At 46.2% G+C, this 16,085-nt stretch overlaps 1 protein-coding gene across 1 annotated transcript in view; it reads right to left on the bottom strand.

The window, feature by feature from the left end:
- LOC124606314 (juvenile hormone esterase-like) overlaps positions 1 to 16,085 on the bottom strand; it is a 136,851-nt gene that overhangs the window by 30,097 nt on the left and 90,669 nt on the right. Inside the window, exon 7 of the mRNA XM_047138296.1 lies at positions 6,058 to 6,221. Coding sequence (XP_046994252.1) covers positions 6,058 to 6,221 — 164 coding nt within the window. The remainder of the gene's footprint in view (positions 1 to 6,057; positions 6,222 to 16,085) is intronic.

Raw genomic sequence — 16,085 nt, 5'->3', positions numbered from 1 at the left:
CAGTTTGGAGGAACTCTGCTCACACTAAGCAAGTTGACGTCGCCATAAACGAAACTGTACGTATTGTCACAGGATGCCTCAAACCAACTCCCAAAGACAAAATTTATCCCATCATAGGCATAGCACCATCAACTGTCCGTAGACAAGTAGCTGCCAAGATCGAAAGATCAAAACAAAAGAATGATCCTCGACACCCGATGCATATGCACCGAAAACAATGTGTCCGGTTGAAATCCCGCAGGAGTTTCATTGAAAATATTGAAGAGCTCGCCACCAAGCCCGTCGCAAGGCGGCTATCTATTTGGGAAGAAATGGTGCCACACTCCACAATGGAACTACTTGAGGAGGGATCTGCAGGATTTCAACTAGCTTTTACAACTTGGAGGTCATTAAACCGGCTGCGCACTGGAGTAACTGGGTGCAAATCAAACCTATTTCAATGGAGCTGCAGTGATAGCGATAGGTGTGAATGCGGAGCAATACAGGACTTGGACCACCTACTGATTTGCCCATATACGTCTATAACATGCACTAAAGACGATATTTTGAAGGTCAATCACAAAGCAACATACGTTGCTAATTACTGGGAAGAGAAGATATAATTGGTGCATCCAGATACGGAAGAAGAAGAAGAAGAAGAAGAAGAAGTGTTAGCATTAATGAACAAATTATTATTTTAGTCCGACTCATGCAACTACACTTTAAAAAAAGTTTTCTGGCTAAGTAGAAATTCGTCAGTGGAAAAGAACGAGTTGTCCAGGAGAAATGATTTTAAATTAAATTTAAAACTTGCTTCGCTACCTCTCTGACATTTTTTGTTGTCGGTAAATGATCAAAAACTTTATGACTGTATCTGTTGTGCAGGAGAGTCCATTTTCAGAGAATCACTGAATGCTTTGGAAAATATCATAAATAATTTCTTCTGTAGCATTGCCTTTAATGTGATTTATTGTAACTCTAGTATAATCTCCAAAAATTAGCAGTTCTGCTTGCAGCATGTTTAGTGGAATGTCAGTGACTTATATAAGGAATAGGAGTGGATCCAAAATTGAACCCTGGAGACTCCATTTATGATTTGTCCCCAGTCATTAAAATTTTGTACCCTTCCGGCATTCCTTGAACTACGATATTGCAGTGCACTGCAGTATTGTACAGGGTGATTCAAAAAGAATACCACAACTTTAAAAATGTGTATTTAATGAAAGAAACATAATATAACCTTCTGTTATACATCATTACAAAGAGTATTTAAAAAGGTTTTTTTTCACTCAAAAACAAGTTCAGAGATGTTCAATATGGCCCCCTCCAGACACACGAGCAATATCAACCCGATACTCCAACTCGTTCCACACTCTCTGTAGCATATCAGGCGTAACAATTTGGATAGCTGCTGTTATTTCTCGTTTCAAATCATCAATGGTGGCTGGGAGAGGTGGCCGAAACACCATATCCTTAACATACCCCCATAAGAAAAAATCGCAGGGGGTAAGATCAGGGCTTCTTGGAGGCCAGTGATGAAGTGCTCTGTCACGGGCTGCCTGGCGGCCGATCCATCGCCTCGGGTAGTTGACGTTCAGGTTTCACAACTAGCCTTTTTCGTAGGACTCTCCTTACAGTTGATTGTGGAATTTGCAGCTCTCTGCTAGCTCTGCGAGTCGATTTTCCTGGGCTGCGAACAAATGCTTGCTGGATGCGTGCTACATTTTCATCACTCGTTCTTGGCCATCCAGAACTTTTCCCTTTGCACAAACACCCATTCTCTGTAAACTGTTTATACCAACGTTTAATACACCACCTATCAGGAGGTTTAACACCATACTTCGTTCGAAATGCACGCTGAACTACTGTCGTCGATTCACTTCTGCCGTACTCAATAACACAAAAAGCTTTCTGTTGAGCGGTCGCCATCTTAGCATCAACTGACGCTGACGCCTAGTCAACAGCGCCTCAAGCGAACAAATGTACAACTAAATGAAACTTTACAGCTCCCTTAATTCGCCGACAGATAGTGCTTAGCTCTGCCTTTTGTCATTGCAGAGTTTTAAATTCCTGAAGTTGTGGTGTTCTTTTTGAATCACCCTGTATTTCTCTGCCGATACTGGGCAAGCGGCTTTCGAGTACAACATATGAACTGTACGGGAATTAACAAAATTGATGTACGAATGAATACAGGTCATAGACGAAAGTTTATGGCTGGCCGTGAGTGGTGCAAGGATAGCTAAATGCTAAGGCGACCGCTCGCGACAAGCGGGAAATACGGATTCGAGTCCCGGTTCGGCACAAATTTTCATCGTCGTCATTCCATTCCAGAGGTTACGGTTGTTCTGATTCGCAATTGCGAATACGTTTATTGTATTGCTCGAATTATCCAGCACAACTTTTTGCATTTTGCTTCTTAAGTATGGTTCAAACCAGCTGTCCGTAAAAACGTCAACACGAAAAATTCTAGAGGAGGTCTTAAAGTGGAAGTTGGTGACAAATGGTTTATGTCTATGACTTCAAGGAATATCTAAACTGGAGCGCTCTGTGCAAGTGGACGCTTCTGACATCTTATGCTGCTAAACTACTGATGGTATAATACAGAGAGGTACTGAAAAAAAAACCGCATCTACGTTTATAAAAGTAAACATTTAACCAATTAATTATTTTAAAATGTTATTTGCATTTTTAAAAGGCTTTTGGCTCAAGAGCAACAAATCTAACGCTGGTAGCCCATCTTCGCATTTCAGGATAATGGAATAAAATTATGATTAAAAGGAAGTGCTCTGGCAGCAGGCGACCCTCGGCAATCACCGTGTAACTGAAATAGGTAGTTGCATGCTGGCAGTAGTGGTGGTAGTGGTGTATCATTGGTATCGTTGTATGTGGACAGCCGCAAAGAACCTCAATGAAAACAAGTCATCTCCATGAGCCTGTGATAACATCATGCCCATGTGTTGGTAAACATCTCAAGATTTCTTCATATTATTACATCAACATGAAGAGCTCTGCAGCGACTTCCCGCTAGCAAATATGTACTAGGGATTTCCTGTCCGAATCGCTAGATAAAAACAACCGCCACAGGGACAGCCGTATCTAGAGCAGCAGTCTACACTAAGGTGACTAAATTCATGGGACACCTCTCAATATCGTATCGGACCTCCTTTTGCCCAGCGTGCAGCAACTTGACGTGGCGTGGACTCAACTAATTATTAGCAGTCTCTCGCAGAAATATTGAACCATGCTGTCTCTATAGCCGTCCATAATAGTGATAGTGATGCCGATGTAGTAAGGTGTGCTCGTAATGGTCCCTCGATTATGTCCCATAAATCTTCGCTCGATTTGTCCAGAATGTTCTTCAAACCAATGCTGGCGAACAACTGCGAATCCAGTGACATGATATCATTGTTTGGGAACATGAAGTCCATCAGTGGCTGCAAATGGCCTCCAGTAGGCGAATACAACCATTTTGAATCAATGATCGGTTCAGTTGGACCAGAGGACCCAGTTCAGTACATGTAAACACAATCCACATCTTATTGTGCCAACACCAGCCTGCATAGCGCAGTGTTGACAACTTTGTTACATAGATTCGAGGGGTCTGCGGCATACTCGAACAGTACCATCAGCTTTTACCAAATCAAATCGGGACTTTCAGGACCAGACCACAGTTTTCCAGTCGTCTAGGATCCAGCCGATATGGTCACGAGTCCAGGAGAGACGCAGCAGGCGATGTCGTGCTGTTAGCAAAGGCACACGCTTCGGTAGCGCGCTGGACTCACATTCGGAAGGACGACAGTTCAAACCCGCGTCCACTAATCCTGATTTATGTGTTCCGTGATTTTCGTAAATCGCTTCAGGAAAATGCTGGGATGCTTCCTTTGAAAGGGCTCCGCCGACTTCCTTATCCCTCCTTCCCTAATCCGATTCGACCTACGACCTCGCTGCTGGTCCTCTCCCCCACAACAACGAACCAATCAACCAACTCACGTCTGTCGTCAGCTGCCGTAGCAAAACTGGAAATTTGTGGTAAGGTCTTATGGGACCAAACTGCAGAGGTCATCGGTCCCTAAGCCTACACACTACTTAATCTAACTTAAACTAACTTACACTATGGACAACACACACACACCCATACGTCCTGGTTGCCGTAGCCGATTAACGAATAATTTCACCGCACTGTCCCAACAAATACGTTCATAGTACATTCCACATCGATTTCTGCGGTTATTTCAGGCAGTGTTTGTTGTCTGTTAGTACTGATTACTCTATGCAAATGCTACTGTTCTCGGTCGTTAAGTGTAGGCCGTCGGTCACTGTGGCGCCCGTTGTGACAGGTAATTCCTGAAATTTGGTATTCTCGCCACACTCTTGACACTTTGGATCTTGGAATATTGAATTCCCTAGTGATGACCGAAATGGAATGTCCCATGCGTCTAGCTTCAACTACCGTTCCGTGTTCCAAGTATGTCAGTTCCCGTCGTTCGGCAATAATCACGCCGTAAATATTTTCACGTGAATCACCTGAGTACACAGCCCTGCCAGTGCACCGTCTTTTATACATTGTGTAGGGAATACTGCTGTCATCCGTATGTGTGCATTTCGCTATCCCATAACTCATTCAAAATGGTTCAAATGGCTCTGAGCACTATGGGACTCAACTTCTGAGGTCATTAGTCCCCTAGAACTTAGAACTAGTTAAACCTAACTAACCTAAGGACATCACACACATCCATGCCCGAGGCAGGATTCGAACCTGCGACCGTAGCGGTCTCGCGGTTCCAGACTGCAGCGCCTAGAACCGCATGGCCACTTGGGCCGGCGCCACCTCATTGTGTGACAGCGTGCAGAATTCGTGGGAAACTTACTCCCCTACACCCCATCGAGCTCTTGACTGGTGGGACACTAAACCCTAGTTTTTTTCTGAAAAAATCACTATTACAGAAGAAAAAGTGAAACCAATAGCGCAGACAAGATCGTTTTAGAAAGTACTGCCTTCTAAAACGATGAGTAAATAGAGTTGAGATTACAAACTGTCTAGAATAATGGTACAAAAAAACAGCGCCAAGAAAACATTCATAACGTAAGTTCGTTTTTTCTTTTTTTTTTTTTTTAAGAACTTGTACATCAGATCAGAGCAAAGAAAAGGTACAGTTACTCAAATATGCCGGCCGCAGTGGCCAAGCGGTTCTAGGCGCATCTGTCCGGAACTGCGTGACTGCTACGGTCGCAGGTTCGAATCTGCCTCGGGCATGGATGTGTGTGATGTCCTTAGGTTAGTTAGGTTTAAGTAGTTCTAAGTTCTAGGGGACTGATCACCTCAGATGTTAAGTCCCATAGTGCTCAGAGCCATTTGAACCATTTTTTACTCAAATATAAGCTGTCTAAGAGAGAGCAGCGCTTAGGTAGTTTTATTAGAGTCGATACAGTCACTGAAATAAAATGAAGATTTTTATTTCACGAATCCTGCCTGAAAACTACTTCTCTGTGAATTTCATATGTACTGGCATAAGTATGTACCTGATTTTAACCAAAACCAGTGCTTAGTCACTTTATTTCTTTTCATTTTACTTTTTACTCTTTTCTCTGAAGTGTTTTTAAGGTTCGTGCATTGCAGAGGTCGATTGTTTTCAGTAAAGTACTTAAGTTAATGGGGCAGATGGGTCCCGATTCTATGTATAATGGAGAGGGTTTCCAATTGAAGCATCGATCTTACAATCAAAGGAAGTCAGCCAGAACCAAGAGGTTGAAGTTATTTTTAATTGTGTATTGGACGATACATAAAAACGATAGCATAAATATCCAGCGTATGCGTGTGTATCGTTAAGCTCGTTCCAAAAAGTAAAGATGGCGACTTCTTGAACACGTGCAGCGTACCTTGCTTTTTCAGCGTATAAACTATACGTATATAATTCAGGAGAACCAAGAGTTGGGGGCAGTGAGAATATTAAGCTAAATACTAAACTCTCATTTGCACCACGCGACAGATGACAAGCAGGAAAATACAACTAAAATAGGAACAAGTACATGCAAATTATACTTAAAGATTAAGTTCTGCACACTGGATAGGATACATACTTCAGTGATGTTGTCGTTAGAAAATCCTCTGGAGAAATAAAAGTCGTGTATCTTCTCATTTATGAGGTCAGCTTGCGGCAACAGGTGGTATGGCACAGAAATTGGCAACAACCTTTTGCTGTTCTCTTTCAGTTCACTTAGCATCGTCTTGTTCGCAATAATTGCTGCAAAGAGAAACATGGTGAAGTAATAATTAATTATTTCGTAACAATTTATAAATATGTTAATAGATTATGGCGTCTTCGTACAACAAAACATTTAGTACTGGAAAGAAAATAAACTGTGTTTTATTTTTCTTTCACTAATATGTTAAAAGAGAAAGCGTTGTTCTCAGGGATGTGATTCATCAAATGCAACTAAATGGAAGGTTGCTTCTATTGTGCCACGCGCGTTTCGTTTCTTTCTATTTGTGAAACATCTTCAGTGACGTTTTGTGATCTTGTTTAGTGCAAATGTGCTGTCTTGGAGTTTTACATACGTTAGTTGGTCTGCGTAACTTCGATGTCCGATTTTCGTCGTTTTTCCGTCATATTTCGGATTAACACCTCACGTTCATTGTTCACCGAAACGCTGTCAACAGTAAAAGTGAACTGCCAAGGCGAAATGTGCTCGAGAAACGCTGAAAACGGGACATCCTTGTTACGCAGACTAACTAAATACATCTCCATCTTGGAGTAATGAGATCATAAATGATTTCTGGAGATGGTTCACGAATAAAAAGAACCGAAACGCACGTGACACAATAGAAATAGCCGTTTATTGACTTGCATTAGATGAACCAAGTCTTCAAGAATTAGAAACAACTATGAAACAATGGAAAACATAAGAAATTACCAAACTACGTTTTGCCAAAGAATGACACAAAAACATTAAAAAAAAAGTCCGCTTTCATAACTGTAATAATCTGCCTTGACTGTTTTTATATTATCTGAACTTCAAAATTTTATGCTTTTCGTCTCAAAACGATCTTCAGAATCTCTTGAAAACATTAAAATGAGAGGTAATCTTACGGTGCGCAAAATGTTACATACATAGAAATAAAAGCAAGATATACCATCTAACAGACAATTTCAGTGTACAGTAGTACTGTTAACGAGGTACTGGTTAGTGACATTGACTGCCTTAAATAAAATCAACTTTGAAAGTAGGGTGGCTATACAATCCTCCTAATCACATAGTAACACGCGATATCAGCACAGTACTCAACATAGCACCGCGGGTAATAGCCGCTGGAGACCTCAACGCAAAACACCCTGATTGGAACTCACGAATACGAACCTCCAACGGCAAGAAACTGTACGAACATGCGCTAGGCCGAAACTACATTATACTTGGGCCGGACGTTCCCACGTTCGTGCCTACACAGGCCCGACATAGGCCAGACGTGTTAGACATAGCCCTCATAAACCTAACGGTTGAAAACTCAGACCACATGCCTGTAATACTGCACGTGGAAGAGACACTGCAGGACATCGAACCACGCAGGATGCTCAACTACAAGCGTGCGAATTGGACACTGTTCAAGGAAACGCTTGATAGTCGCATTCCTGACACACACGAAATTAACAACACACAGCAAATTGATGAGGCTGTGGAGGCTCTCACAACTGCCGTCCAAGACGCAATGACTGACGCCATTCCATTTACAACACCAAGACAACACTCGACGGCCCTGCCCCAGGAAATCCTGGGCCTTATCTCAATGAGGAACCGCCTCAGGAGATACTGGCAGCGTACCAGGCGCCCGTTCTATAAACTGCACGTCAACAGACTCCAGGGCATAATACGGAATAAAATTCAAACATTCAGAAACGAACAATGGGGACAGAAAGTCGCTGGGCTGGATACCACACGTCCTGGCGTGTGGCAGCTGGCCAGACACTTCACCAGGGAGAAACATTACATTCCCACGTTACAAGGACCAGACGGCCCAGCCTACTCCGCGACGGAGAAGGCAGAGCTTATGGCCACAACACTTGCAGCGTCTTTCATGCCGAATCTGGTTCCTTCAGACCCAGCATTCACACTTGAAACGGACCAGGAGGTTACACGACTTGTAGCCCAGCCCTCGCGCAACGAAATAAGACGTGCTAGCACAAATGAAGTCACATGGGCTATCAAGCACACCAACGCTAGAAAAGCCCCTGGGCCTGATGGCATTCAAAACCGTGTCCTCCAGGAGTTCACGGATAAAGCCGTAGAATACCTCACACACCTAACGAATGCTATCCTGACACACCAACACTTCCCTGACTTTTGGAAGGCGGCCAAGGTCCTGATGTTCAGGAAGCCAGGGAAAGACCACTCCCACCCACAAAATTACCGACCTATCAGTCTGCTGTGCTCGCTCAGCAAGATTGTTGAGAAGGTAATACTAAAACGTATCACTAGGCATTGCATCGCCAACGACACCCTAAGACCGGAGCAATTCGGCTTTAGGAATCACCACTCGACAACACAACAACTCCTCCGCGTAGTCGAACATATAACACACGGCTACAACATGAACAAAGCCACAGGGGCCGTGTTCCTAGACATCGAAAAGGCTTTCGATCGTCTCTGGCACAACGGACTCATACGCAAACTAAGCGAAGCTGGTTTCCCGGACGGACTCGTGCGTCTCATACACTCATATCTCACGAACAGACGTTTCAACACTAACGTGCAGGATAAACAATCAACACAACACGGTATCCAAGCTGGAGTACCCCAAGGAAGCATCCTAGGGCCCATCTTGTTTAACCTGTACATTAATGACTTCCCAGCGACACGAAACACGACGTCAGCCGTCTACGCGGATGACACAGCCATCCTCGCGCAAGACTGGAAACCGTCGAACATCAACTCACGAATACAGACAGCACTCAGAACAGCTGAGCCTTGGCTGGAGCGATGGCGTATTAAAGTAAACGTCGACAAGTGCGAAGCAGTTCTGTTCACTCGCAGACCGAAACTACTGCGCAAACACCAACACTGTAGACCGATAACACTACATACACGCCCAATACGTTTCCGAGAGAAAGTCAGATACCTTGGTGTCTGGCTGGACCGGAAACTTACATGGGGTGACCACATCGAATACGTTGCCAACCGAGCGCACGTGAGGCTCAAACAGCTCTACCCAATGCTCAACAGGGCAAGCACACTGAATAGGAGGGTGTCGAGGTCCTTATACATGACACTGATTAGACCTCTGATGACGTACGCAGCTCCCGTCTGGGGATATGCAGCTCCCACACGACTGCGCCGCCTGCAGATCATACAGAACAAGGTGCTACGAATCATCAGCAATGCTCCACGCTACACACGCACCGTGGATCTTCACCATGAATACCGCCTTGATACCCTCAAGGAAGTATTCAAGAAACACGCCACACGACTATACAGGAACTCGAGACACTCGAACAATCCTTTCATCCTCACTCTGGGAAACTACGATCACAACCACAGGTGGAAACACAAGCGGCCAAAGACACTGCTAGCTAGGGCATAACCACCTATGGTAAACTAACATACGCAAACAGCAACAAACGCCGGTAAGCCCCTGCATATCAGCAACACTGACTGGCAACTGCCAGCTGCTATTAGAGCCAACCAACAGGCCACAGCAGGGACACCGACGAGCTCGCCCACAGACGCACGAACAATCTGCCAACACTCCCTCACACTGTGCCTCCGGTATATGACCTATCGGACACAAGACCGATAACAAACCTAACTGTTGCAGGTTGCAGGACGCTGAACGAGGACTCTGTACCAGCACCCAGCGCCAGCCGCCGAGCAGCACAAACGCACAACGTCAAGGTATCAACATGCATGATACCCACTACTAACAAAGCCTATCCTTACACAACCTATCGCAGGCAGCAAGACAACCGCTACTGCTCTTGCCGCCCGACCTAACTTTCGCAGAGGTTTTTTTCCCTTGGCTCTTGCTTTGGCACTTTTTTTCCTCTGCCGTTCAAACCGCTACCCTTCGTCAGATTTCGACCACTCTATCTCCAGATGAGCGCGTATTAATGGTTAAAACTAACCAGACGTACGCAGACATCGCAGTACCCACATCCTGCGACACCTCACTTTAGTGAATACTAACCCTTATGCAGAGATGGCAGTAGACCTTTTGTGTTGGCCATCATGCCGGTGTGGGCGTGGAGGGGCTCCACCTCTTTTGAAAAAGTAGGGTGGCAGTACTGAAATTACCCCTTCGAACATGGCATCTAAAAGTTTTAAAATTAGACGTAGAGTCAGTCCTATAAAATGAAGAAAATCTGTAAAGGGGGTAAAATGTATTACGGAGTAATGTGGCTCTGAGCACTATGGGACTCAACTGCTGTGGTCATAAGTCCCCTAGAACTTAGAACCACTTAAACCTAACTAACCTAAGGACATCACACACATCCATGCCCGAGGCAGGATTCGAACCTGCGACCGTAGCGGTCGTGCGGTTAATGTGGCAATGAAATCGCTTTAAAATATGACACATCGTTATAAAAACATGCTAAAGATTTCTTTATACTTATGTTAAAGCTAGATTTACGTAACGTATGGATGATACAACACAATGATGAGTTTATCATTACAATACATAGCAAGAGGTTTAAAACATTAAAACTAAATGGAATTGTAGGACACTGGTAGCATCTCTGGAACCACTACAGATTCCCTCTTTCTTGGTCCGCTCGCGAATGACGCGTGGGAGGAAACGCCGTCGGTAAGCCCCTGTATTGGCTCTAATTTCTCCAACTTTTGCGCCGTGGTCATTTCGCGAAATGTATGTCGGTGGAAGTAATATGTTGTCTGACTCTACTCGGAAGCTGTTCACTCGAAATTTGAATAACAAACCTGTCCGTGATGCACAGCGCCCCTCTTGTAACGTCTGTCAGTGGAGTTTGTTGAACATCTCTGTAACGCTCTCGCGCCGACTAAACAATCCCGTGATGAAACGCGCCGCTCTTCGGTGTATTTTCTCTATCTCTGCTATCAGTCCTACATGCTAGGGGTCTCATATTGATGAAAAATCGATCGAATAAGCTGTTTTGAGCTACGTCCTTGGTGGATGGTTTACATTTCCTGAAGGTTCTTCCTCTGAATCTCAGTCTGTCACCCGCTTTTCCTACTAGTTGTTTTGTGTGGTCACTCCACTTAATTTCACTCTGGATATTTACTCCTAGATACTTTATGGTAGATACTGTCACCAGGTGTTTGTTAGCAATAGGGTAATTGTACAGTAGTAGATTCTTTTTCCTAGGTTGCGCAATATCTTACGTTTATTTACATTCAGGTTCAACTACCAGAACCTGCACCATTCATCAAATCCTCTGTAGCTCATTCAGCAACTCGATAATGTCTTCTGGCGTTGCTACCTCCTTATAGACAATCGCATCGTCTCCGACGCATTCTGGTATATCATTTATATACACTGCAAACAGTAACGGGTTATATCACACTTCCTCGGGGTACTGCGGAAACTGCCTTTACAGCTGTCGATTTTTATTTCGATAACATTGGGTTGCACGTCTATCTTCTTAGTATAAGCACTACTGACTCGGGTCGAACAGCAGTATTCAGCAACGGAGTATGATAGGGCTAAGACTGTGGATCTTTAATATGAGCATTAGCTCCCCATTAGGTACCAGCAAGTTTTTGAAGAATGTTGCTTCTCGTTTTGTCTTTAGTAGCTCCATCTGAAAGATGTTACGCAGTCTCAGAATTCACTCAGTCATTTACGGCCTAGTGTTCGATGACTTCCCACATAGCCAACACATACTACTATCTTAAAGGTGGGGATGTCTGTACCTGGTAGACGTTGGTTCCTAACACTCCACGTTGTCTCGTAGGTGATATGGTTCGCAGAACACTATCGATCATCCCGTATGACTCGGCGGGCGAGACGTGACATTCGTTCTTCAAACACTTGCGGTCGTCAGTGCGGGATTTATGCTTGAGAGAACATTGCCTCTACGACATTGAGTGGCCATTGTAGGGAATACGAATTATGTTGCTGTCGCTAATTCGCTCTGATTCATGAATCTTGCACCGATTATCATCTCATGTTCAAAATCGATTAACTCGTGGTGACGTGTTTCTACGTTCAGAACACATCTGCCTGTAACAGACTGCTTATGCACAGTGTCTGCACTCACGCTATAGCCGCACCTGGCCGCAACATTCGGACGCCATAAATGGTCACATCTTCAAATCGGGACGCCCTTGAGCAACAGCTCTTGCTGACGATGGACGGACCTGCTATCTTTTGCTCTCAGGTGAACTTGTACTTTACCGATCAGTTAGGCCACTGTATTCGTTATAAACATAGACGATTCTGAACTTCAGTTTTCCGGCTGGGAGTTTTCGTGTATTACGTAGCATACAGTGATTTTGAGAGCACTTTTCTTCATACACTCCTGGAAATTGAAATAAGAACACCGTGAATTCATTGTCCCAGGAAGGGGAAACTTTATTGACACATTCCTGGGGTCAGATACATCACATGATCACACTGACAGAACCACAGGCACATAGATACAGGCAACAGAGCATGCACAATGTCGGCATTAGTACAGTGTATATCCACCTTTCGCAGCAATGCAGGCTGCTATTCTCCCATGGAGACGATCGTAGAGATGCTGGATGTAGTCCTGTGGAACGGCTTGCCATGCCATTTCCACCTGGCACCTCAGTTGGACCAGCGTTCGTGCTGGACGTGCAGACCGCGTGAGACGACGCTTCATCCAGTCCCAAACATGCTCAATGGGGGACAGATCCGAAGATCTTGCTGGCCAGGGTAGTTGACTTACACCTTCTAGAGCACGTTGGGTGGCACGGGATATATGCGGACGTGCATTGTCCTGTTGGACAGCAAGTTCCCTTGCCGGTCTAAGAATGGTAGAACGATGGGTTCGATGACGGTTTGGATGTACCGTGCACTATTCAGTGTCCCCTCGACGATCACCAGTGGTGTACGGCCAGTGTAGGAGATCGCTCCCCACACCATGATGCCGGGTGTTGGCCCTGTGTGCCTCAATCGTATGCAGTCCTGATTGTGGCGCTCACCTGCACGGCGCCAAACACGCATACGACCATCATGGCACCAAGTCAGAAGCGACTCTCATCGCTGAAGACGACACGTCTCCATTCGTCCCTCCATTCACGCCTGTCGCGACACCACTGGAGGCGGGCTGCACGATGTTGGGGCGTGAGCGGAAGACGGCCTAACGGTGTGCGGGACCGTAGCCCAGCTTCATGGAGACGGTTGCGAATGGTCTTCGCCGATACCCCAGGAGCAACAGTGTCCCTAATTTGCTGGGAAGTGGCGGTGCGGTCCCCTACGGCACTGCGTAGGATCCTACGGTCTTGGCGTGCATCCGTGCGTCGCTGCGGTCCGGTCCCAGGTCGACGGGCACGTGCACCTTCCGCCGACCACTGGCGACAACATCGATGTACTGTGGAGACCTCACGCCCCACGTGTTGAGCAATTCGGCGGTACGTCCACCCGGCCTCCCGCATGCCCACTATACGCCCTCGCTCAAAGTCCGTCAACTGCACATACGGTTCACGTCCACGCTGTCGCGGCATGCTACCAGTGTTAAAGACTGCGATGGAGCTCCGTATGCCACGGCAAACTGGCTGACACTGACGGCGGCGGTGCACAAATGCTGCGCAGCTAGCGCCATTCGACGGCCAACACTGCGGTTCCTGGTGTGTCCGCTGTGCCGTGCGTGTGATCATTGCTTGTACAGCCCTCTCGCAGTGTCCGGAGCAAGTATGGTGGGTCTGACACACCGGTGTCAATGTGTTCTTTTTTCCATTTCCAGGAGTGTATATTCTCAGGTTGAGACGTTTTTGAATTTCGCTGTTCTGACAGGGAATTCATGGCTCTCGTCTGTTGTTTGCACAAAAAACTACAAGACAGTGTTCAGATTTAATAGTTTGTCGACCTCAGTCTGCTGTACAAGGTCTTGTAGTTTAGTACTCAGAATATTCCGAAGTGCTGCAGCTTTGCCGGTGGCGCAGATTTCTTTCAGAATCGTCCGTTTCAGCACCATGCTGCATTCATGGTGATACTGCGATTCGTTCCGGCATTGTAGGGCTGTAAAAGTAAATTTTTGCGATCACTATTAACGTATTTTTTATCTCCCCTGAGGCATCATACCAACTGTTTGGAAGTAGTTTCTTCAAGAGATTCGTACCGACGTGTTGTCAGTCATTCCGCGTTTTATTCCACAGATCCTGTACTCAAAACTGGGCGGAACTAGAGGGGTGATTGCTAGTATTAATTTAGAGTGCCTTTTGTTTTGTTTTATGTATCCACTGGACGATTATGTCATTACACATTAAATGTGTACGCAATTGTGAATATGGGCTACCACCAGCTGTAGAATGGACTGACAACAACGAAACATTGTGTCGGGCTGGGATTCGAACCCGTATTTCTCGCTTATCGCGAGCGGTCGCCTTACCATTTGACTGTGCGTGCACTACTGCCGGCCAGACCCAAACTTCCGATCGTCGTCAAACATGTGTCTGTAACTTGTATTCGTACACACATTACATATATTCCCATACAGGTGAGACACTTTATTCGAAAGTCACTTGCCCTGTGTTAGCAGATGAATACGATTTTATGTGCCTGTATTATTCCGAATCACGATGCAAAGTTCCTTTCGACATGCAGAAAGTCGCTTGCCTGGTGTCGGCGGGTAAATTCGATGTTCTGTTCCTGTGTTATTCCGAATTACGATGGAAAGTTCCTGTAGACATGCACTAAAGTCCAGAGGAACTTTGCACGGAAATTAATAAAAGAGGCACTGCAATATTGTAACTATTCACAGACACCGGCCAAGTGACTTTCAAGTAAAATGTCTCACCAGTGGGGGAATATACATAATGGATGTGAACAAGCTGTCGATGCATGGTTGACGACATATGGAAGTTTTGATCTGGCCATACGTCATGCACTTATAGCCATATGGTAAGGCGACCGCACGTGATAAGCGGGAAATCCGGGTTCGAGTCCGGCTCCGGCACAAATTTTCAGTGTCGTCATTCCAATCTACAGCTGACGGTTGTCCATATTCGCAACTACGAATACATTCAATGTACACTCCTGGAAATGGAAAAAAGAACACATTGACACCGGTGTGTCAGACCCACCATACTTCCTCCGGACACTGCGAGAGGGCTGTACAAGCAATGATCACACGCACGGCACAGCGGACACAACAGGAACCGCGGTGTTGGCCGTCGAATGGCGCTAGCTGCGCAGCATTTGTGCACCGCCGCCGTCAGTGTCAGCCAGTTTGCCGTGGCATACGGAGCTCCATCGCAGTCTTTAACACTGGTAGCATGCCGCGACAGCGTGGACGTGAACCGTATGTGCAGTTCACGGACTTTGAGCGAGGGCATATAGTGGGCATGCGGGAGGCCGGGTGGACGTACCGCCGAATTGCTCAACACGTGGGGCGTGAGGTCTCCACATTACATCGATGTTGTCGCCAGTGGTCGGCGGAAGGTGCACGTGCCCGTCGACCTGGGACCGGACCGCAGCGACGCACGGATGCACGCCAAGACCGTAGGATCCTACGCAGTGCCGTAGGGGACCGCACCGCCACTTCCCAGCAAATGAGGGACACTGTTGCTCCTGGGGTATCGGCGAGGACCATTCGCAACCGTCTCCATGAAGCTGGGCTACGGTCCCGCACACCGTTAGGCCGTCTTCCGCTCACGCCCCAACATCGTGCAGCCCGCCTCCAGTGGTGTCGCGACAGGCGTGAATGGAGGGACGAATGGAGACGTGTCGTCTTCAGCGATGAGAGTCGCTTCTGCCTTGGTGCCAATGATGGTCGTATGCGTGTTTGGCGCCGTGCAGGTGAGCGCCACAAGCAGGACTGCATACGACCGAGGCACACAGGGCCAACACCCGGCATCATGGTGTGGAGAGCGATCTCCTACACTGGCCGTACACCACTGGTGATCGTCGAGGGGACACTGAATAGTGCACGGTACATCCAAACCGTCATCGAACC

This window comes from Schistocerca americana, chromosome 3, assembly GCF_021461395.2.
Source record: "Schistocerca americana isolate TAMUIC-IGC-003095 chromosome 3, iqSchAmer2.1, whole genome shotgun sequence".
Taxonomy (NCBI): Eukaryota; Metazoa; Arthropoda; class Insecta; order Orthoptera; family Acrididae; genus Schistocerca; species Schistocerca americana.
This window is presented reverse-complemented; position numbering and strand designations above follow the sequence as displayed.